Raw genomic sequence first — 23904 nt, 5'->3', positions numbered from 1 at the left:
TCGGTCCCACTTCAGAATGTCAGCCAAAAAAAGCTGGAATGTTTCATTTTTTTTTCCTAGTGTTTTTCGGCAAATACTAGTTGGTGATATTCTCGTTAGTTACCAATCCTAGGTAGTATTTCTTGTCCAAAAGCTTCTTTAAAACAGAATATTCTTTGAAATTCCAATATCCAAACCAAAGTTTCTGAAAAAAATATTCTGCTAAAATGGAGAGTTATTCTGCTTCTAATAGAGCGTTACAAGTTAAAAGTTCGTCCTTTGTGAAACAAAGGCGAAGTGGATATGAGCCATCTGATACAGAGACCGATTGGCAGGAAAGTCCAAGCCTGGAACTAAATGCAAAGAATGTTGATATAAATGTATTAGCTTTTGATCAAGCGAAGAACAAATTTTCGAGTATAAACCCGAGAAGGCCTAGCAAATCCCCATATAAATCGCGCAGAGATGAAGGTGATGTTCATTTTCCTGGACTTACTCTACGTGCACAACATGTTATTAGTCCATTTTCACAGTCAAATGTTCGTAGAAATATCAGTCCTTTTTCAAAATCTGAATATCGAGGTAGACATAATTCGAAAGAGGAACATCACCTTGACAAGCAAAGCTTTTCGAGTTCAACTAGAAAGCAAAATAACATAGTACTAAAAAATAGTACTAACAATGATGTTGCAGTTTGTGCTAAAGCAAACTATAGTCGCAGGGCTATATCCGCTCCTAGACCTGCTCTTTATGACACGTCCAAGGATCGAAGAAGAACAGAAATAACACGATCCCCAACGTCGAGGACCTTGTCCAGGAGAGAAAGAGAAAGAGAAAGAGAAAGAGAAATTCCGCGCAAACATGAACCTTCAGTAGGTGAAATCAATGTAATATTAGCCAATGCAAAGATCTCAAGAGGCCCCAATATTCCAATTGGCGTGAGTAATATGTTTCAAAGCACTGAATCTATTTCACCAAGTGATATTTTCTTGTCTAAGGAACATTCAGCTTTTACTCAATCAAGCAAATTCAATTCAGTGCCCCGAACATCGACTGATAAATATGTCAGTTCTGTTAATAAGATGCCCGCGAATTTCAATCAGAATGGCAGGGGAATTATTTCATCTAGTGCTATTGTGACACGAAGAACAATTACGAATTCAAGTTCTGCTATAAGTAGGCAGAGCAGTAATCTAAGTGATGCTACTAGAAGGACGAGTAGAAGTGCGAAAAAATTCATAACAAATAGGAAAAAGAGTACTACTCAAACAGAAGCATGGTTTTCTTGCATAAAGAATGGATCTTGTAGAAACTCAAGAAAAGATCAATCTCCAGAAAGAGCGAGGCCGATTAATGAAGCTTTATTAATTGAGAAGGCATTTGTTGTTGAAAGTTTGAGACAATTTTGGGCTGATAAACATCAACCTGATTCATTGGAGGGATTCATTTGCAACAAGCAACAAGCTTTATTACTTAGTCATCTTGTAAGTGCCTTATCTTTCATATTGATAAAGATGATCTCATTCCGTTACTTGATATATCGAATATCAATGTACTTTCAATTTTATCACATAGTTTAAATGGGAACGAAGGGGACTCTTGGAGTAACTCGTAAAGTTGTTGTCAAACCAGGAGATCACAGGTTCGAGCCGTGAGAATAGCCTCTTTGCAGAAATGCAGGGTAAGACGCGTATAATAGACTGATGTGGTCCTGCCTTTCCCCCGACCCCGCATATAGAGGGAGCTTAGTGCACCAGATTGCCTTTTTTGACTGGGCATGTAGACGATAAAGTTGGTTTACACATGTTAATATTTGGAGCCTTTCTAGTCCGCTATGATCGGATAAAAAATGACAGGCTGGTGCACGAAGCATCCCAAGTTCATACAAGGTCGGGGGAAGGATCGTACCTCAAGGGGGTGTAATGTAAGTTGACTACCCTAATGCAAACATCAATGGCTGATTATGTGGCTTGAACCTATGACCTATAGGTCAATGAAGACAACTTTACTGATACTCCAAGGCTCCCCTTCAATGATCGGATAAATATAGTATAATTGATTGAGTTAATTATATGCAATTGTAGTTCAAGGAAGTGTGAAACCTTTTTGGGACATTAGTTGATTAAGGAAAGTAAACAGGAAAACAATAATAAAAGAATGAGTTTTAACTTTTATACACCAACAACGTAAAGAAATTTTGATTTGTCAGTGTGGTTTTACTTTTACCTACTGAAACAAGTTATTTACCAAGTTTTACAGGTTATGAATCCATATTTTCTGTAAAAAGTTAGCTGTAATTGACTTTTATGTGATTCGACAATGTAGAAGTTTTTCGCACTGTTCGTGTATATTATTTAAACTCATAATAGTTTAAGTTGTATGCTTGACGAAGTACATAATTTTCTTAACAGAATCAAGTCACTTATAGGTATATAATATAAATCCTGGCATTATTCTCACATTTTCTCTGTTTACTAACTCTTTTTCTTCTTAGGTTTCTTCAAATGAACCACTCCCACACATGTTGTTCAAGGGTCCTTCAGGATCTGGTAAAAGAGCATTATCGATAGCTCTTTTGAGTGAAATCTATGGCGATGCAATTTGCAATGTAAGTAAGCTCGTCTTGAGAAGATGCAACCCTACGCTACATTATCTTTTTCTTATACTTTTTCGGGTTCATTACTAGAACTATCCCAGTATTTTATGATATTTTTTTGCAGATATCCCATGATCTGAAATACTTCCACATCCAGGTACATTTGACTTGAATTCCTTTCTTAATTTTATTAGTTATTGGTTAGTGTTGGGGCTTCTTTCCCGAGTCAGGAGTCTACTGGAAACAGCCTCTCTGTCTTTCTATAGGTAAGTATAAGGTTTGCGTACACATTACCCTCCCCAGACCCGACTTGTGGAATTACACTGGGTTTATTGTTGTTGTTGTTGGTTAGTGTTGGGGGTGTGCCCAACTACAATTTAAGACATGTTTAAATTTAAATGTTAATGAATTTGTTAACTAGTGATATACAATTGCAGGAAGCGAGGCCAGTGCAAATAGTTGTACCAGTAAGCTCAAGTCCTCACCATATTGAGCTCAATGTTCATTTGGAGCCTAATGCTAGATTTGCATTAATGGCTTTGGTTAAGCAAATAAGCAGTGAATATGCGCTAACCCCGGAAGTTAGCAGGATTAATATGAAGGCAGATTCCAAAGGTTCATATCTATATAGACACAACAGCTCTATTAACATCGCATTACTTCAGTTTTTTTGGTCCCAATTTGATATTAATTACATTGCTGCTTACAGTAATAGTTCTTTACAACGTGGATAAATCTGCGGAGAACATGCAACACTTAATAAAATGGATCATGGACTGTTATTCAGATGCTTGTCAGCTCATTCTCTTCTGTGAAACCGATGCATCTATACTCGAGTTAGTGAAAAGTCGCTGCACAGTTATTGAAGTTGAAGCTCCCGCGACTAATGAAGTAAGTGTACAAAATTTTAATCATAATTGTATTATCTTCTTTGGATCATGAATCTAGAATATCCTTTTACTCTAAGAATGCTATTTCTACTTACTGTTTGATTGTTATCTTTCGCTTTGGTTTTCTTAATATCTTCTTGTTGTTACTATCTGTTGCCAATGCTTCTTTTCATCTTCTCCGATCTATAGGAAACAACCTCTCTGCGCTCCTAGGACAGGGGTAAGGTCTGCGTACACACTATCATCCCCAGACCCCACTCGTAGGAACTCACTGGAATTATTGTTGCTGCCAACTTATTTTCTACATACTCGACTTGCTTATCAATTTCTGTTGTTTCTGCTCCATGTTTACACTAGACGAGCTTGTTGAATTCCGAGGGATATATACATGCCTTAAGCTTTAAACATAATCACATCTACTCATTACGTTTTTTTTTGCTTTGTGTAGATAGTGGAAGTTCTCATTGAGGTAGCAAGAATGGAAGATCTTGAACTATCTAGGGGCTTTGCTGCTAAAATAGCTACAAAATCAAAGCAAAACCTGAGAAGAGCAATTATGGCTCTTGAAGCCTGCAAAGCACACAAGTAAGACTATTATTTACACACTATTTTCTTGCTAGGTTATGGATTAATGATAGGGAAATTGACACAGTGTAGCCGACAAATGTATATTATTTGTATATTAATGTATTTTATATATAATCAGTGTATATTTTTTATATAGTCGGCTAGCGGCCATAATTATTTTTGATCGACCGAGAAAATGTGTTAAAGCACTTAATGATACCCTCACTTGTACAGCTATCCTTTTGCAGAGGATCAACCAATTTCAGTAGGATGGGAAGAGGCTGTAGTAGAACTTGCAGCTGAAATTCTAACTGATCCAACTCCCACAAGGTATTAATTTCTTTCCTATTTTATCTTTTTTCTCCCTTCTTTTTGTTTGTTAGGAAATTCTTGTTCCATTAAACCGAACATATTGGCAATCAGGAACTTGGATATTATTCATCTTAGGCACTAAGGGACAATTTCAGACCCACTTTAATTGTCATGTGTTACGTTATTTCATACAGGCGGATCCAGAATTTAAAGTTTATGGGTTCTGGTGATCCCTTGCTTGCCACCGAACCCACTATCTATTTATTCTATTGGGTTCGCATTTTATTATATGTACATATTTAGTGAATTTCGTAACACATATACAAAATCTAATGCAAAGCTATTGGTTTTGCCGAACCTGTACCATATGCTTTACATCCGCCTTTGTTCCCCGATAATTTCCTGAGTTGTTTGTAGCATAATCTATTGGAAGCACATTATCTGACAGAAATATTGAAATTAACAGTGTGTATTCGTCTGATCAGGTTATTTTCTATTCGGGGCAAGTTCCAAAAACTCTTAGTCGAGTTTGTGCACCCAAAACTTATACTCCTGGTAAAATACATGTTTATGAGAATGGTTGAAGATGTAGCATTTAACGAATTTCCATGACATGATTCTGATTTTGTTCAATGCACACAGAAACTTGTTGAACAATTCCTTAAGGGGGTTGATGGAGGTTTAAAAAGGGAAATATATTATTGGTATGCTTATTATGTAAGTTCTACGTACCCCTTCTATCTTTCAATTTTTATTTGAGAAAAACTGATATATGGAGTAACCCTAGGCCATTTGCAGGAAAAAAGGCTCCCAATTGGAACAAGCGCTATCTTAAAACTAGAAGGTAAAGTATTAATTTCTTTGGTGGTGTTATATGATAAAGATGTTGAGATTGTTATCCATTTGTGTAAATAACAGTATAGTCAACTTGATTTCAACACAATATAGAACATGATCACGTTCTGTTAAATAAATCAGTTAGGCGAACCATTATATGTACAGGAGAAGCTCAGCTATAATATCTTGATGATAAAACACATAAATAGATTAATCATTTCACGATCTTCATTTGGAACCCACTGACTTTAAATTTTGGATTCGCCTCTATATATAAATGATGGTATGCATAGAACGCTCCGTACTGAATATCTTAGTATTACTTTCTTCTTACCCAAGTTACTGTTTATCTATATATATCTATGGTTGCAGAATTTGTAGCCAAATTTATGAGCATATACAGGAAACGATCAGGCAACATTCAGCAGTTCCTGTAGCTGTTTGAAGCCTTCTGGAGTTTCTGCAGTAAAATTGATGCGTATGAGTACAGAGACGGATCCAGAATTTTAAGTCTATGGGCTCCTACAACGATATCAAGTACCAACGAGCTAACTTTCAAGCTAAATATTCTTATATATTTAATGAATTTTTAGTACAAATACAGGGTTAAGCCAAATGTTACTAGGTTCACGTGAACCCGTAACAATTTTGCACTAGATCCGCCCCTGTAATCTTGTACGAATGTAATTATGGACGCAGGACACCAATCACATCTGCATATTAATCATGCATGGTCTTTATAAAACATACTACTAATATTATCATCATAGTAATAGTTTGCTCATTACGTTATCAGAATCCAGAATCCGCCGCTGTTTTGCTAGCCGGACTTTGGGTAGAATAAGGAAGTAATCCCTTTAGTCTGCAAGTTTCAATGGCTCCTCGATACATGTCTTCTAAATTGTACTTGAATTCAAAACCCATATCTGTCAGCTTCTTTGATGAAAAACTAGCCACGGGCAAGTCCTTATCAATGTCCTTAAACCTGTCAATTCCCCAACATTGTGTTATCAAGCCATGTTCACATTTTCATTGTACAAGCACGAATGAGCCCATTATTTTGGTTATTATCATTATAGAACAAGGAATTTGTAATTCTTTTTTTTTTTTTCAGTCAAACGTAATATATGTTTATCCCAACCAATGAATACGTACATATAATGTGGCTTCACATACATACATAGGTCAAAATAGCATGGGCTAGCCAGTTTTCGAACTGATGATTGAAAACTAGCCAGAATTTGTAAAATCGGTGAAAAATAGCCACTATTTTATACGAAGATAAAATTTGAACAAAAATACTCTAACTGAAACACGAAAAGTTCTAGCATAAATATGCTGGATAATGGAGCTGATGAGCGTATAAACTTCCAGTATGAAATTCCAAATATTTTACAGGAATCTCATATGTAAAAAGTTCAAATGTCAGCATATTATGCTGGAATTTTTTTCAGGATTTTAAGTGTGTATTTGTTCAGAGATTTTATTTTTTACTTGAAAAGGTGGCTAAATTTTAATTAACTGTGGCTAATTTTCAATTAGCATTTGTAAATCAGGTTATTTCTATTTTTTTTCATACATGGCTAGTTAACATGCATTTTCAGCTAATTTAATTATCACTTAGCAATAATAACTTAAGCATGATTTAATTATATAAGCATTTGATGTGGATAAATTTTTACTCGACGAATTCATTGAGCTTAGAGCTTACTCGGAAGGGACATAGTACTCTGGCCATTTCTCTCGGACCATCTTTGCAACATCGTATATGATTGCATGATCTGAGGAACAAAGGAATCTTCCTTGTGCATTGGGATGCTCATACAAGAATATGTGAGCCTCACAAAGATCATCCAAATGCACATATTTACCTTGCTTAATTATTGAGTAGTGTGCTTCATTCCCTGCATATCTCAATCAGATTTAATTTAACAGGGAAAAAAAAAGGAATTGCTAAACTTTAACTCTGCCCCGTTCAATTTTATACACCAATAAGTATAAAAATATGTTCTAAATAGTTACCTAGTAGTAAACTATGATAAGAGTATATAGAAAGTATAAATTGCTAACCAATAGAAAAGGAGCCAAGAAACGTATCAAAATCATTAAGTTATTATATCTAATTTAAGATTTTTACACTAACATAATAGTATAAAGATTTTTTATACTACTAGTATCTATAAACGTGCGTTGCACGTTAATAATGGTACATTATCATTTAAATATTTATTTATATGAAGGAACAATATAATTTAATTAATGAGAGAAATTTTATATATAATATTACAACAATCATCTAAATGCCGAAAAATATTGTTACATTAGCATAATAAGTGAATTCAAAATGAAAGGATATCATCAGAACTTACATAAATGATCAATTTTAGTCATGTTAAGTAGATAATTATGTATTGTAGTTTAAAGATATCTAATGTGATGGTATCTTACCGAACACTTCTTTCTAGACAGTACTTTTTGTATATGTTTCCTTCTAATGTTTTGGTTACTGTTCCATAATCAGAACTCTTGTTGTCAATATTGATATCTCTCTTGAAAATGCAACATATAATTATTCGTGTAAGAAAATATAATTGGTAAATATAATCCAATATTTAGGATGTTTGTCTTTGCGCTTTATTTATTATATAACTACAAAACATAAACATACTGAAAATTATTTTCACACAAATTAAAAAGGATATTCTTTAGTTTCGGAAGACGAACGTTGAATTCGAGGATAAACACATATTAGAAGCACATTGACCAATATCATAAGTTCTGCATGTATGACGTTATTGTCAAAACTTCTATATACCATATATGTACTATTACATAAGTTATTCAGCAGATCTAAGTTTTCAAAACTTAGTCTATTATATATATGGTGACACTAACATACGTAAGAAATAATGAACTTGACAACAAACATGTACAGTAGAAGGCCATTTGGTATTAAAATATTTAGGTATTCTTCTTGGTAGTTATTGTTGGTATCATCTTTTGCTGAGTCAATAATGAAAAATATTTTATTTTTACCATAAAACTTAGCAATCAACCTTTTATTTAGTTAATCAACATATTCATTTATGCTATCTAAGATAACTCTTTAATTTCTATCGTGGTAATTTGTACAAATTATATTTTAGTCTAATGATAAAAATATTTCCCTTATTAAATACACTACTATTACCATTGGGGTTGATAACCAAGTGTTCTAGAAGAATCAAATCATCTTTTATTGGATGCTCTGCTTCGTTTCCTACACGAAGCGAGAAGCCATTGAATGTTGGATATGTTCGTACTTTTATATTTCTTGTCGTTTGAATATTTTTCATTTGAGACCATAAGTATAATTTTGGCAAGCTAGCTTTTATTGTTCTGCTTTGGTCAATTTTCATAAATCACCTCCAAACTATTACTTTTCCACCAAACGATCCATCGATATCCAATATATCTCTAAAACTCTGGGCGATTGTTTCAATCATTTGACGCTTAGCCAAAAACGCTTCATCCCATATTATCACTTTTGTTTTCCTTATAAATTTAGCACTATTGCTCTGATTTGATATATTTGTGATAGTTATTTGGATTTCACTCGTATGATGAATTTTAAAAATAATTTAATTGGATTCTCTTGCTAAATAATTAATAGAAAAAATTGATTATTTGGTTTTAACATAAAATATCATTTATTTTCTGTTGATTTAGATTCTTAATATTAGTTCTCCCTGTGTTTGAATATTTAACCGTGATTATAATTTTACTCATCATAAATTTTATTTTCAAAGAGTAAAAAGATCGATGCATTCCACTTTTAGATCTTTATGTTTGCAAAATCATCAGTGATATTGGCTCTTACCAACCTTTTTCTTCTTTTTTTCTCACACATTTATATTCTAAAAAAATTTCTTAGTTGTTCTTTAATAATTAGGTATATTTTTTTATATTGCACGAAAAAATTATTAATAATTTTTTTATTTGAGTAGGAAAGCAGTTCAAATATAATATAATAATATATTATTTTGGAAATTTTTTCTCAATTTCAACGCTTTATGCAGTCCGTTTAGCATTACTTTTTTTTTTTGGTATTGAATATTATAGAGGGGTAATGTATTACCAATATGGAGGATTCTTATGAAATTGATTTTATTAAACCTTCCTGCATATTTTTAATAAGATTTCAATAGACAAGATTGTATTAAATTAAAACCTTAAATGTTATAAAATTAACATAGAAGTTATTGTAGTCTAAAAATAATTATTACAGCTATATCCTTTCTCTATGAGTTCTTATGGTTAATATGTTAGGGCTATTTTGGTATGCCAATATTATATTCGTGCTTTAATAATAATAATAATAATAAAATATAAGATAGGCTCTCTTGTTTCTAAATGGATTTGGACAATATAATACGTTTTCAAATTAAATTAGTAGTAGAAATTTTTTAAGAAGTATATCCTAAAAATAATAGGATTACAAGGCTAATATCTATGTCCCAAAATAATTATACTAATAGAATTCCTAAAAGTAATCATATAGGATTCCTAACGTGTAGTATTATGTCCTAAAACTAATAGGGTTACCAGGCTAATGTCTAGAATTCCGATTATGTCCTTTTATTGTGAATTATTGTGCTTAATATTAAAAGGTTATTTTTGTAATCCAACATTTTATTCATGCTTTTATAATGATATAGATAAGTGGACATTTGGTACGTGGATTAAATTATCCCGAAATTATAATACCTGGACTAATTTATTCCAGCTGAGAGGCGGTATAAAATAATACCTAGTTTGATGGGATAAGGTGAGATAAGATATATCCAGTATTAAGTCTAGGATTAAATTTATACCATGTTGGTTGACGGTATAAAAATTATACTCGGATAAATTTATACTGCCAACCAAGCAGTATAAATTTAATCCCACACCTTATCCCGCATACCAAACGACCCCTAAGATTAATTTAACTAGTTATAAAAATTAGGGCAAGTGCACAGATAGCCATTTTTAGGGATACTATTTAGAGATTGGCCAGTACCTATTTTGCCATGAAATTTTAAACTAAAAAATTATAACTTCAGGACAATTCAGGACACTTTTGTCTCAAAAAATCAAATTAAAAAAATTGAAATTTATGATGCACTGCTAATTCCTAAATAGCAGCCCTTTAGAGTGGCTACATGATGTCATTTCTAAATAAAAATTACCACCAAGGCTTATAGTATAGTGTTATCAATAGGAGTTCTCCACACAATAGGTGTGAGTTCGATCAGCAAGTAATTACGTATTTATTATAGAGAGTTTGCCAGTAATTATCTTTAAATGGTGTGATTGTGTAACTAAAGTAAATTTTAAATGGTCGTGAAAATCAAGTAATACCTGTAATTAGTGAAAGGGCAGTAATTAGGCTTGGTGGGAACGTTGGAGTGATGAATGGACCAACAACTAACGTTGGAATAATACTAATAAACTCTATATTCTTTGCTTTAGTTGCTTCCCATGCTGCCTTTTCTGCCAATATCTTGGAAGCAAAATACATCTGCAGAAAAATTAAATATTCATTAAAATTGTATGATTAAGAAAGAAAGTCCTAATTAAGGAAAATGAATTAATAAGAAAATAATTAATGGCTAACCCATCCAGTCATCTTCTTAGCATATATGAAATCCAAGTCACTCCAATTACTCTCATCGTAGACTAGTTTTTGATGCTGTTGGATGTCAACAGTTCCAGCAGATGAAGTGAAAACCAGCCTCTTTACTGTTTTTGCTTTAGCACATGATTCTATTATGTTTAATATTCCACGGATTGTTGGTTTGATTACTTCATTCTGTCAAACATATATATACGTGCATGTTACATGAAAGATATATATCAACGAAGAAGACTTTTGTAACTTGTGATCTTAGACATGTCATAAAGGCAAAAACTTGGCACGTCAAGTCAGTACTCATGACGTACTACGACAATACAATTTATAGGTTTGTTTGGGTCCCGAACTACGATAGTTTTAAAACTTTATTTCATGGCTCAATTCAATATATATTTTCTATTATTTTTAAGTGATATTGGACCTCTGTATATACACATACTCCCTCCGTTCCAATTTATGTGAACCTATTTGATTGGGCACGGAGTTTAAGAAAAAATAAAGACTTGTGATTCTACACAAGTCAAAAAGGGGTCCAGAATATTTGTGTGGTTATAAAAGTTTCTCATTAAGGGTGGAATTGGAAGTTTAAGCTAAATTGTTTCCAAATTTAGAAAGGGGTCATTCTTTTTGGAACGGACCAAAAATGAAACAGGTTCACGTAAACTGGAACAAAGAGAGTATTATTTTTCAGAATTATTTGTACACATATGTAAGTGATTTTTTTTCCCGAAGTGCTTGTCAAAGATCGAGTAACACCCTTTACTAGAGGATGTTTCTTCACTGTTAAGTGAAATGAGTTTTTGGGGTTGTTATTCCTCATATATAGACAAAGGCGGAGTGAGGATTGCGCGAGGGGTTCATTCGATCCTTTAGCCTAAAGTAACTTCGTGTATATATATGTAAAATTATTTTTATGTATATATCTAATATATATTCAATTCGGGACCCTTGACCTTTTGGTATGTTTATTTCTTTATATTCTGATTTTTTTTTTAGATAAATCCTGACACTGCCACTGTATTTAAATACTACGCACCTCAGGGTCCTTCGAATCAAAATCCATAGGGGTGGCCACATGAAATACTCCTTGGCAGCCATGAATGGCTTCATCAAAGCTTCCTTCTTCTGTCAACTCCGCTTTCCACAGCGTCAGCTTGCTATCAGCTTTTGGCAACTCCCAAAGATGTTTCACCTTGTTCTTGTTCTCTACAATTCCAAAACAACTCATTTTATTTATATGAGATACAGTTAGAATCAGTGGCGGACGCATGATTTTCGCTAATTATATTCAAGAAAAAGAAAAAGTTAAAAGTATTAGAAGAGACTGTGGCTAGTGAAAATTGAACTAGTGACCTTACAAAAGTTTTGAGCCCTCTTGACCAATAACTAGCTACGCTTTTGGGTTGTGTCAAGGGGATTCAAGATATAATACGTAGAGGTTCAAGCAGGATTTTGCCTTATATGTACAATGTAATTTTTCCGGCGAAAGTGTTCGGGTTAACCCCCTTCCGCCCCCCTAAGTTAGAATCGCTGCGACATATAAGAAAATAATAATAGTAAAGTAAAACTTGTGGTTTAAAACATGTCGGTGCTTTTCTGCAGCTTTAACACCTTTGAAAGTTGTGGCCTTAATTATACTATAACATATTGTGATTATAAAAACTTCTCACAAAGATTAAATGAGAAGTGAAAAGTTAATTATATTCAAATTTAGGAGTGTATTGTCATTTTTTTCAAATATATTAAAGAAAAATATGTCACATAATTGTAGGAAAAGAGGAAAATCGTTACCAGGATCACGAACAGTAGCGTGAACATTATAGCCACGTTGAAGGAGTTTCATAACAAGCCAAGACCCAATAAATCCAGCTGCTCCAGTCACACAAACTGTTGGCCCTGGAGAAGATTTAGGGGCATGAATAGTGGCCATTTCTGAAAGAAAAAAAAAATATAAGAGTAAGAAAAAGACTAGACAGTTTTTTTACTTCAGCAAATTCGTAGATATGTGCTCTATTTATGCCTATGGCTTACAGTATTTGCAGTGCAAGTAGGGTAAAAGATTGGTACTTCTAATATTGGAGTAAATACTTACAACACTTTAGTGTTTTCAGTAAATCAAATAATTTAATTTCGATAGTTAAAAATTAAAGTAAAAATACTAATCACTTCACAAAGTTAAGAGATAAATCGTGTGTGAAATACATATCTCTTGTATTTATTAGGTTGGTGTAAATTGAGACATAGCTACTTTTGTCCACGAAGAGTCAGTTATTACTCCTTTGCAAAAAATTACTTTGTATAGATAAGTCAACAAAGTATATTATTATATGTTATATTGAATTTCCTTGACTTTTTCTTGTGTTCACTTATTTATATTTCTAATTCTCTTAGTAAAACTTCAGGCTCTGCGGCGACACATAAACATCAAGTGTGTTTACATGTCGACAAAATAGTTTGAAAAATATTTTTTTAGATATCACATTTTTCTGAAATTGGAGCAAAATGACTTTCCTAGAAAAAGTTAGGAAAATATTTTCCAAAAACTCCACCTACCCTCACATCTAACCCCAACCCCTGCCCCACCTCTTGACCCCCTCTCTCTCCAAAAAGGAATTTTTTTTTTCAGATTCCAATTTTTTTTTTCCTTTTCGTCACCAGCCACCGTGCTACCTCCCACCCCCTGCCCCCTGCCCCCTGCCCCGCGCATAAACTAATTTTTACTTTTTGTATTTTAATTNTTGTGAAATTGAACTATGAATGATCAAGACATGTGTCTTCTTTCTAATTCTTTAGGTGTTTGATGTTTAACTTGGGGTGGAATGGATACAAATGGTAAAGCTGCAAAATTTAGTGGGGAGATAAGCATGGCAGAGAACAAGAAGAACTCCAGTAGTGAAGTGGTTGTCATGATATCTGAAGATGAAAAGTGAGTCATTCCTCACCTGATATTGCCAGGTATAGCCCCACTGCCCCCACCCCCGCGCTAAAAAAAGGTATTTTTTTTTGTAATTTCTAATTTCTATTTTTTCGTTTTTTGCACCACCCGCTGATCCCAACCCCACCCTTGCGCAATTTTTTTTTTTTTTAATTTCAAATTTCTATTTTTTTTTTATTTTTTTGCACCTCCCCCCTGCAAATCTTTTTTTTTTTTTGATATATTTTCAGTTTTATTTTTTTCAGTTTGCAGTTTACAGCTTCGAAATTTTACAAGTTCCAAAGTTATGAGTTCGGAGATTTATGTGTTTGGAAGTTTAAATGTTTAAAAATTATAAAATTTACGGGTTCGAAAGTTTAGCGGTTCGGAAGTTTATGAAATTTGTGGGTTCGGAAGGTTGTTGGTTCGAAAATTTATGGCTTCATGTTTATTGTATCTAAATTATTTATGAATACTCTTGAAAAGTTATTTTACTTAATTTGCGTACCAAACACCGAAAAATAAGTAAGATTACTACTTGTTTTCCAAGAAAATATTTTTTTTGGAAAACATTTTCGGTTATACCAAACACACCCTTAGTGTGGGTACATTTTCCCTCAAATATTAGTAGGTAGGCACGTGATTTTGTAAACCGAACCAAAAACGACTAGTAGGTCTTGTGATAAGGTCAGGAAAAACCTCCCATGTTATTATTATGTTTTCCTTATAAATCTTTTACTTGTAGCCAAACGTCAAAAGTTCTTTCGTAAAATCATGGGAATTTTCTATTTCTGTTCACTTTGAGAGTACATTTGATATCCTATAATTAGTTATATAACAATACTTACATTTAATTCAATTTGTATTCGGTATCTATTTCCCCTCCAATTAATATTGAATTGCCTTCATTAAGGAAAATGAAGGCTAGCTGCTGACAGAAAGAAATTAAATAAATTGGTTAACCTTTCCCATTTAGCTTCTTTGAGGTTTGTGGTTTCGCTAACCTTGAGTTGACTAAATTAGGTGTTGATTCATGTATAATTTTGATGATTATATATTAATCCGTTCCCATGGTTATGAAGATTGCCGGAGGGGGCATTGGTACGTACAAAGGCGGAGCTAGAATTTAAAATTTATGAGTTTTGAACTCGATGTCGAATTCATAGTTAGTTATAGTTACTGAGTTCATAATTAAATATTTTTTATATATTTAATAAATTTTCTAATACAAATATTGTTGGATGTGCGAACAAAGTCCCACATTGGTAGCTGAAAAGATTGGGAGTCTACATATAAGTTGTAGGGATCTCTTAATGGTGTGAGGCCTTTTAGGGAAAACCGTGCGGGCTTGGCACAAAGCGAACAATATCGCACCATGTTAGGAGTGTCATTGGGCCGTTTTAGTCCAACAACTGGTATCAGAGCCCAGGTTCAGCGGAACGAGTATTGAGATGGCAGAGTGATGGGGCAGGGCGGTGCACACACAAGAAGAAGCTAGTTACGGGCTTTGGTTGCCATAATACTCTAACAATGTGGGTGGCACACAGTGAATCTCGAAAATTGACCCGTGAATCATGGTAGTGGGCCACGTGGAACTTAGTTCGAGGGGGAGATTGTGGGTGTCCAAACAAAGTCCCACATTGGTAGCTGAAAAGATTGGGAGTCTACATATAAGGTGTAGAGATCTCTTAATGGTGTGAGGCCTTTTGGGGAAAACCGTGCGGGCTTGGCCCAAAGCGGAAAATATCTAGATTGGTGTGTGCAGTACTCAATAGGACTTTGAGAAGAAAAGCACAGTACAATCTCTAGGATCCCCAACTACAACCCCTATATATAGATCCCAAAAGGTCCCAAACATATAAGAGAAAGGTTTTCCAATTTGACAAGGACTATAGATTTTCCTTTGCCAAATCTATTAGGACAATGGGTTTTCCTAAGCCTATAGGGACTATGGGTTTCCTAAAAATACAAGGAATTCATTCAAGCCACAAATAACAAATCTTCTCCTTGGCTTGAATTCTCTTCATCAATAGGAACAACGTCTCTCTACCTTGCCCTCAGCCCTCGCAAGGGCTCTATTGAGTACTGCACACACCAATCAAGTCTAGGCAATGCCTAAACTTGTTGGCCCGGACTGCCTTGGTCATCATATCAGCTGGATTATCATGCGTAGACACTTTCTACACATTAACAACCCCCTTTGATATAATGTCTCGAATAAAGTGATGTCTGACTTCAATATGCTTCGTCCGCTCATGAAACATCTGATTCTTAGTAAGATTAATGGCACTCTGCCTATCACAAAAAACTTGTGTCTTCTTCTGAGCTAGTCCAAGATTACTTACCAAGCCTTGTAGCCAAATAGCCTCTTTAACTGCTTCCGTAATTGCCATATACTAAGCTTTTGTGGTAGTCAAAGCAACGACAGACTGCAAAGTCGCCTTCCAACTGATGACACTACCAGAAAGAGTAAAAACATATCCTGTCAGAGATCTTCTCTTATCCAAGTCCCCTGCATAATCTGAATCGACATAGCCAACTAAGGATTCACACAACTTGTCTTTGTAAAAAGTCAAGCCTACATCTGCAGTACCCTTCAAGTATCTCAAGATCCACTTCACCGCCTGCCAATGTTCTTTACCAGGACATGCCATGTATCTACTCACAACACTAAAATCATGTGAAATGTCAGGGCGAGTGCAAACCATAGCATACATAATGCTACCTACAACACTTGAATATGGAACACTAGACATCTGCTCCATCTCCTCGTCTATTTTTGGTGACATTTCTGTAGACAACTTGAAATGGGAAGCAAAAGGAACAGACATAGATTTGGCACCTGTCATATTAAATCTCTTGAGGACCCTCTCAATATAGGACCGTTGGGACAACATCATCTTTCCAACCCTTCTATCTCGAGTAATCTCCATCCCCAATATCTTCTTTGCAGCACCTAAATCCTTAATTTCAAACTCCTCACCTAGTTGCTTCTTCAATCGGGTAATATGTGACATGCTTTTAGCAGCAATAAGCATCTCATCCACATATAACAACAAATATACACTAGAACTGTCTTCAAGCTTTTTGTAATACACACAACTATCATATGCACTTCGAGAAAATGCATTTTGAATCATGAATGTATCAAATCTTTTATACCACTACCTAGGCGACTGTTTCAGACCATATAAAAATTTCTTAAGCAAGCAAACATGATTATCTTATCCTGAGTAATGAATCTCTCGGGTTGACTTATATAAATGTGCTCATCCAACTCACCATGCAAGAATGCAGTTTTCACATCTAACTGCTCTAGTTCTAAGTCATGAAGAGCCACCAAAGCCAGTAAGACCCTGATAGAGCTATGCTTTACCACTGGAGAGAACACTTCATTGTAATCTATCCCCTCCCTCTGTGTAAAACCTTTAGCTACTAATCTTGCCTTGTAACTTGATGTGATGCTTCAACCCCTGAATTGCCCTCTTTTCTTTTGAAAATCCATTTGCAGCCTAGTACCTTCTGTTCCTTTGGCAATGGAACAAGCTTCCATGTCTGATTCTTATGAAGAGACTCAATCTCTTCACTCATAGCACCAACCCACTGATCTGCTTCTCTTCCTATGCCCTTGAGTACATACTTGGCAATAGTCACGAGTAATAGAAAGTAAAAGTAGTACTTCTTCCGTTTCAATTTATGTGACAATAGCTTGGATTTAGAAGAACAAAACAAAGGCACTTTTGAGCAAAGAAGTAACTTTCAGGCTTCAAGACATAATTTGTTCCCTGATAAGGCTACAATTTTCCATATCCAAGCTATATAGTTCTATGAAGAATATATTTGTCCTGGAAATATCGTTATCCCATAGTTACAAATCCAATCAGAAGCAATCAGTCCACAAGTCCAACCAAATACCAGGTGAATTTATTAGAATACCTCGGTTGTAAGTGTAAGCATTTAAATTTATCGAATTTAAATCGATAAAATAATAGGGATTGTATTTTAATATATTAGTCCAACTAAATATTATGGGCAAAGATAATTGAATTAATTATATAAGTCTAATATATATGGCTTAAATAAATGAGTCTAAATATATTGGGCTAGCCCATTCGATTGTGCTATAAGTGATGATCCCACTTCATTAAGCCTAAGATGTCATCTTCTTAGATGCCCAATTTGGTGCCACGTGTTAAATGACGTGGCACGCCAAGTCAAACGGAAGAGCCAATAGTATCCTGCCACGTGTCAAAACGATAAGGCATGCCAAGTCAATTTAAAAGGCCAATGAAACCACACCACATGTGCAAGTGACATGTTCTGGCCAATCAAATGTAGCTTTGTCACTCTTTAATCTGACTGGTCGGAAAGAGTGTGTTCTCATCACAATTCTTCTTTTCCACAACTACAAGGGGTATTCATAACTCAGTAAAGACACCAGAAGTCATAATAAGACGCAAGAGAGAGCTCGAATCAAACGCCGTAAATTTCCCTACAAGTTTCAAGCTTCAAGCAATCAAGTTCAAGTTCAAGCTCAAGAATGAAGAACAAATCAAGATTCAAGGAGTACGAGTGCAAATCAAAGTTCGTGCTAGTTGAATTTAAGATCATCGTTCGTGGCAACAAATATAGATTCAAGATCAAGCTCAAAGGCCCTTGAATTTATTTACTATTGGAAAGAAGAACCAACGGATCCATTGAGATTGTACACTCATATTATTTGAAATTAAATGATACGATTGTTGCAATATTTTTTTTGTCTTGATTTTATTTTCTTGAAAAAATTTATTGTCTATAAATTTTGGCACGCCCAATGGGACAATCTCTACCTCTCATCTCAACTTTTCATTCACCAAAGTTCAAGAACATCGAAATGGCTTCAAAGAAAATCAACTCCAGATCAATTTCACCAAGGCTGTTAATTTCATGTTCTATGCTGATGTGGAAAACATCCTCGATGTTACCTTTGGAAGCTTTGGACTAGTTACGAGGAGCAAAGCAATCTCATTAGGACATCAACTACCCCAAGTGCCGTCCGCATCAACCCCTGTTTGGGATCTTCATCCTCAAAAGGATCAAGATCTTATACAAACGCACCTGAAAGAGGAATTGATGTTGCTGCAAAAATTAAGAAAACTTTAGCTCTGTTTAACCTCTCCGGATCTAAGAACTCTGCTGTGAAGGATGATTATGATATTTCAAGTGGTGAATCCTCCCCACTTACACCACATAGCGTGAGCCAATCGAGGATCAATCTTTGTGGCAATCCCTGCTACTCTCCATCATCCATAACAATCATGCAAGCCTTGGTGACAAATGCTTCATCTGTGGAGGAGCAATTGGCAAACTTGACGGAAGCAATTGCTAGCTCGACCAAGTACATGCAAAATCATGATGCTAGAATTGACAAGCAAACAGACAAGGTGGGAATCTTCATGGAATAAGAATCCACCAATGCACCTGGCAAGTTCCTAGAAGTTCTAGAGAGTGATCCTCCTCCAAGACAAGTAGCATCCGCTAAGGCTATCTCTGTCTCATTTGAAGGGATGATTCCAATCGATCAACTAATGGAGTTCATTGGAGAGACTATAAAAAATAAGTATGAAGTTACTTTCAAGTCTCCCTTACCTACACAAAGTCGTACACTTCAAGGATCGATATGTTGAAGATGTCTGCTCCTGTCATCCTCCAAAATTTCAACAATTTGATGTCAAAGGAAATCCAAAGCAATATGTGGCGCACTTCATTGAGAATGCAACAACACTAGGACTTACGGAGATTACCTAGTCAAGCAGTTTGTCTGCTCACTAAAAGAAAATTCTTTTGATTGATACAAAGACCTCGAAGCTGGATCTATTTATAGCTAGGATCAATTAGAGCAAGAATTCCTCAATCGCTTTTATAGCATGAGGCGTACTATCATTATGATAGAACTTACAAATACTCGTCAACGAAAGGGTAAACCAGTTATTGACTTTATCAATCGTTGGAGAAATGCAAGCATCAACTATAAAGACAAGCTTAGTGAAACTTCTAGCATAGAGATGTGCATCCAAGGCATGCAATGGGGCCTGTGCTATATCTTGTAAGGTATCAAGCCTAGAAAATTTGAAAAACTTGCAACTCGTGCCCATGACATGGAATCGAGAATGGCCTCCGCTAGAAGTTAAAGGTTTCCCATCTATAAACCTCACAAAGGGAACGACAAGCAAGAAGTCAAGAAATGGAGCAAGTTCGTACCAAGTTTGAAAACAAAGAAGCTATGAATGTCAAAACATCACCTGTGAAGTTCACGATGAAGGTGAGCAAGAAGCAGAGTATGAAATCCACCTCTTTTCAAGATAATCCAAGTGAAAAATTGACTCTAAAATAAATACGAGAGAAGGAGTACCCATTTATGGATTCTGATGTACTTGTAATTTTTGAAGAGCTTCTCTAGTTAAAGCTCATTGAGCTTCCAGCGATGAAGCGGCCAAATGAAGCTAGGAAAACTAATGACCCAAATTACTGAAAATATCAACTTGTGAGTCATCCTCTTGAGAAGTGCTTTGTCTTTAAGGATAAAGTTATGGACTTGGCCCGTGAAAAGAAGATCGTACTTGAAGATGAGAAGGCAAGTGCGAACCAAGTCTCTATCACCTTTGACTCATTCAATCTAGATGAGCTATGCAGTTTAAAAGATATCGAAGATGAAGAAATACTGGAGAATAACAAAGTCGAAGTAGATCACCATGATAATGATGAAGGTTGGACGTTGGTGACTCGTCATAGACACCACAAAAGGAGCCCACAAAAAGAATTAATAAAACAACTAACAAGGAAAATGATGGTGAAAAGACCAAGAGATGGAATCCAGTTAAGCATTTGAAGAATGCAAAAGTAGAGGTGCACCACTCTTAAAAGCCACGACATTTAGTGACCTTGGAGGAGTTCTTACCAAGTTAGTTCCACACGAAGATTTCTCATGAGGGTATTGGTGCCTGTTGTTGCCATGCTGACAAAGGGGAAGAAAAGAGTGACGACAAACATTAGCACCATCTTGGAAAAAGCTCATAGAGTCCATTCCTCAAGAAGTTAATGCTTGTGAGGAAAAAGTTACGTTCATGAATGACGATCTTCTACTAGGTGACACTCCTCATTACCGCCCATTATACCTAGTTGGCTATATGCGTGATGAAAGAGTAAATCGAATCTTGGCTGATGGAGGATCCTCAATGAACATCTTGCCAATTCGCTCCGTGAAAGAACTTGGCATCCTCATGAACGAACTCTCAGAAAGTCATGTGATGATTCAAGGATTCAACCCAGGGGCAAAGATCCATAGGTGCATCAGGTTAAGAATCACTATTGAAGATATGCAATCAAGTGTATGGTTGTATGTGATCGATGCAAAGACTGAATGCAACGTCTTGCTTGGAAGGCCTTGGATACATGAGAATGAAGTGGTTCCACCTACCTACCATCAATGTTTGAAGTAGTACGAGGGTGAAGCTGAGAAGAAAATAGTTGCTGATGACAAGCCATTCGCCGAGGCTAAGTCACACTTCGCTGATGCAAAGTTCTACTTGAAGAACCGCATTATGAAGAAGCTAAAAGCAGATAATATCATGAAGAGCAAGAATGAAGAGCCCATGACTAAAAGAGCTGAGGTGACTACTGATAAAACCAAAGCTGTTTGTGATGACCCGATAGGTCATCTCATGTTTTGAAACCTAATTCAATGATTCGAAGCATTAAAAATCATGTTTTAGCCTTCCTTGATTTGCGTGCACAGTTCGAGCGTCTTTTCAGAAAGCTTTTATGTCAAAAACTGAGAAAAATATAAATATTTGCCTTAAAATTCACCTGAGTTGACTTTGGCCAATATTTTGAGCAAACGGACCCGGATTCGTGTTTTGATGGTCCCGGTGAGTCCGTATCAAGATTTGGGACTTAGGCGTATGCCTGGTATCGAATTCGAAAGTCCCTAGCCCGAGTTATCGCATTTTATAGAAATTTGAAAATTTAAGGCTTAATGAATTGAAATGTTCGACAACTGTTTGACTTTTGGATATCGGGTCCGTATTTTGGTTCGGTAGCCCGGTATAGGTCCAATACTATATTTATGACTTGTTTGTCAAATTTGGTGAGAAACGGAGTTGGTTTGACGTGATTCGGACGTCCGGTTGTGAAAATAGAAGTTTCAAAGTTTTCTTGAAAATTTCATATAATTTGGTGTTCAATTCGTAGTTTTAGGTGTTATTTTGGTGATCTAATCACGCGAGCAAGTTCGTATGATGTTTTCAGACTTGTGTGCATAGTTGGTTTAGAGCCCCAAGGGTTTGGGTGAGTTTCGAATAGGCTACGGATTGAATTGGACTTAGAACATTTGCTGGAGTCTGCAATTTCAGGGAACTGGCCTCTGATCTTGCATTTGCGAGATCAATGTTCACATTTGCGAACATTTCCCACTTCTGACAGGCTCGCATTTGTGAGCCATTTCTTCGCATTTGCGAAAAGTGCCTGGGTCAGCCTACGTTCGCATTTGCGATCATGAGGTCGCATTTACGGGAGGCCAGTGTGGGCGTTTGGGAACAAACCTTCACATTTGCGATGGGAGCTGGGGAGAGGGATTCTTCGTATTTGCGATCGTTGGCTCGCATTTGCGGCAAAGTCAGTGTTCGCATTTGCGAACTTTTCATTGCAAATGCGATGATTGCGGAGGTGTGAGAGTCTTCGCAAATGCGATGGATTTCTTGCATTTGCGAGCATCACATTTGTGAAGCCCATGTCGCGAATACGACATCTGCAGCTGAATAAAATATGACTTAGACGGGATTTTTGGTTCATTCTTCAAATTTTCAAGACCTAGAATCCTAGAGACGATTTTTCCAACACTCTTTTTTTCCTAGATCATTGGCAAGTGATTCTAACCTATTTTCTTTCAATCTTTCACTATATTTCACAAGTTTTCAACCTAAAATCTAGAGTTTTCATGGTGGAATTGGGGGTTTTTTGGTAGAAATTATGGATTTGGTAAAGTAGGGATTTAAACCTCAAATTGAGGTCAGATTACAAAACAAATTACATAACCGCGCTCAGGGGTGAATGGGTAATCGGGTTTTGGTCCGAAATTCGGGATTGGACCAAGCGGGCCCAAGGGTTGACTTTTGTTGACTTTTTCGAAGATGGCCTAAATTGAGTTCTTGCAATCGTGGGTAGTTCCTAAGGCTTAATTTGAATCGTTTGGTTGGTAATTTGCTATTCTATTGGTTTGGAGGCTTGTTTGCGAGGCAAGGCTATGATTGAGCAGTGATTGGTCTTTGGAGCGAGGTAAGTGTTGTGTCTAACCTTGACTTGAGGGAATTAGGAACCCTTGGACTATTTGTTATGTGAATTTCATGTGAGCGGCGTATATGTGAGGTGACGAGTACTTATGCGCCGCCAAATTATTTGTTTTCCCTGTTTTCCTTTTTTTTTCTTATATTATCTCTTTCCTTGTCTTAATTGTTTCATGCTCTAAATTTGTTCCCATGTAATTGCTACTTGTTAGTCATTGTTTCCTCCTGTTCATGATATTGGTTCTTTCCATACTTTCATTATCTCCTATTATTTTAAGCTGGCTTATCTGTACCTTTTAGCTGTAAATTCTGAATTGGACTCACTGTGTAGTATTATTTATGTGAACTTTCATGGTGTACAAGTTTCCTATTTGTTTTAGTTTGGTGTTTACGAATTGTGAAGGGTTTCTGTGATTTGAATTGTGAATTTACTGAGTACTTGATATTGATATGGTGTGATTGGGTTGCACGCTGCAATAGGTGAAATAAGGGTGATATATTGAGGTGGAATAAAGGTGAATCTATACTGTACGGTAGGAACAGGTTGCACACAACAACAAGTGTAATAAGGGTGGATTGTTTGGTAGAATAATGGTGAGCTATGACTATGTTATTGTGATATGGTGGGATCGGGTTGCGCGCCGCAACACTTATATATAGATTTTCATTGTTGTTATGTTATTATGAGGAAATAAGGGAGGATTTTATATCGTACGGTGGGATCGGATTGCGCGCCCCAACAACCTATGTGTTTTTGTTCCCTGAGCTGTGTTAGCTTTATGGTATTTTCTTTTGCACTTAAGGATTGATAAATTCTGGACGTTGTTGGCTTA

The 23904-nt window shown here is 35.6% G+C and overlaps 2 protein-coding genes across 4 annotated transcripts; one reads left to right on the top strand and one right to left on the bottom strand.

The window, feature by feature from the left end:
- Positions 207-5618, top strand: LOC109232519. The gene is made up of 10 exons (XM_019398288.1): positions 207-1463; positions 2474-2587; positions 3013-3190; positions 3285-3470; positions 3918-4050; positions 4267-4362; positions 4830-4899; positions 4987-5061; positions 5143-5188; positions 5554-5618. Exons 1-10 carry the CDS (start codon positions 207-209, stop codon positions 5616-5618), a joined length of 2220 nt encoding a protein of 739 aa, XP_019253833.1.
- LOC109232046 (dihydroflavonol 4-reductase-like) lies at positions 5558-12798 on the bottom strand. 3 transcript variants are annotated; one of them, XM_019397692.1, is made up of 7 exons: positions 12629-12798; positions 11874-12043; positions 10820-11014; positions 10564-10723; positions 6893-7085; positions 5970-6166; positions 5558-5641 (listed from the first exon to the last, which is right to left on the bottom strand). In XM_019397692.1, the coding sequence occupies exons 1-6, from the start codon at positions 12765-12767 to the stop codon at positions 5974-5976; spliced, it is 1050 nt and encodes a 349-aa protein (XP_019253237.1). In that variant the 5' UTR covers positions 12768-12798; the 3' UTR covers positions 5558-5641; positions 5970-5973. The 3 variants fall into 3 exon arrangements, with proteins under 3 accessions (XP_019253237.1, XP_019253236.1, XP_019253238.1); XM_019397691.1 differs by lacking the exon at positions 5558-5641 and having other exon boundaries at positions 5731-6166; XM_019397693.1 differs by lacking the exons at positions 5558-5641; positions 10820-11014 and having other exon boundaries at positions 5731-6166.

Source organism: Nicotiana attenuata, chromosome 9 (genome assembly GCF_001879085.1).
Source record: "Nicotiana attenuata strain UT chromosome 9, NIATTr2, whole genome shotgun sequence".
In the NCBI taxonomy this organism is placed as follows: domain Eukaryota; kingdom Viridiplantae; phylum Streptophyta; class Magnoliopsida; order Solanales; family Solanaceae; genus Nicotiana; species Nicotiana attenuata.
The sequence above is the reverse complement of the archived record's forward strand: the minus strand, read 5'-3'. Positions and strand labels throughout refer to the sequence as shown.

Excerpts from the sequence above, each read along its gene's own strand:
- LOC109232519 (XM_019398288.1), top strand. The coding sequence starts at position 207 with ATGGAGAGTTATTCTGCTTCTAATAGAGCGTTACAAGTTAAAAGTTCG. Across the intron at positions 1,464-2,473 it reads CTTTATTACTTAGTCATCTT|GTTTCTTCAAATGAACCACT; the intron begins GTAAGTGCCTTA and ends TTTTCTTCTTAG. Across the intron at positions 4,900-4,986 it reads ACCCAAAACTTATACTCCTG|AAACTTGTTGAACAATTCCT; the intron begins GTAAAATACATG and ends CAATGCACACAG.
- LOC109232046 (XM_019397692.1), bottom strand. The coding sequence starts at position 12,767 with ATGGCCACTATTCATGCCCCTAAATCTTCTCCAGGGCCAACAGTTTGT. Across the intron at positions 10,724-10,819 it reads CTAAGAAGATGACTGGATGG|ATGTATTTTGCTTCCAAGAT; the intron begins GTTAGCCATTAA and ends ATTTTTCTGCAG. Across the intron at positions 6,167-6,892 it reads GAGTACTATGTCCCTTCCGA|GTTTAAGGACATTGATAAGG; the intron begins GTAAGCTCTAAG and ends GGGAATTGACAG.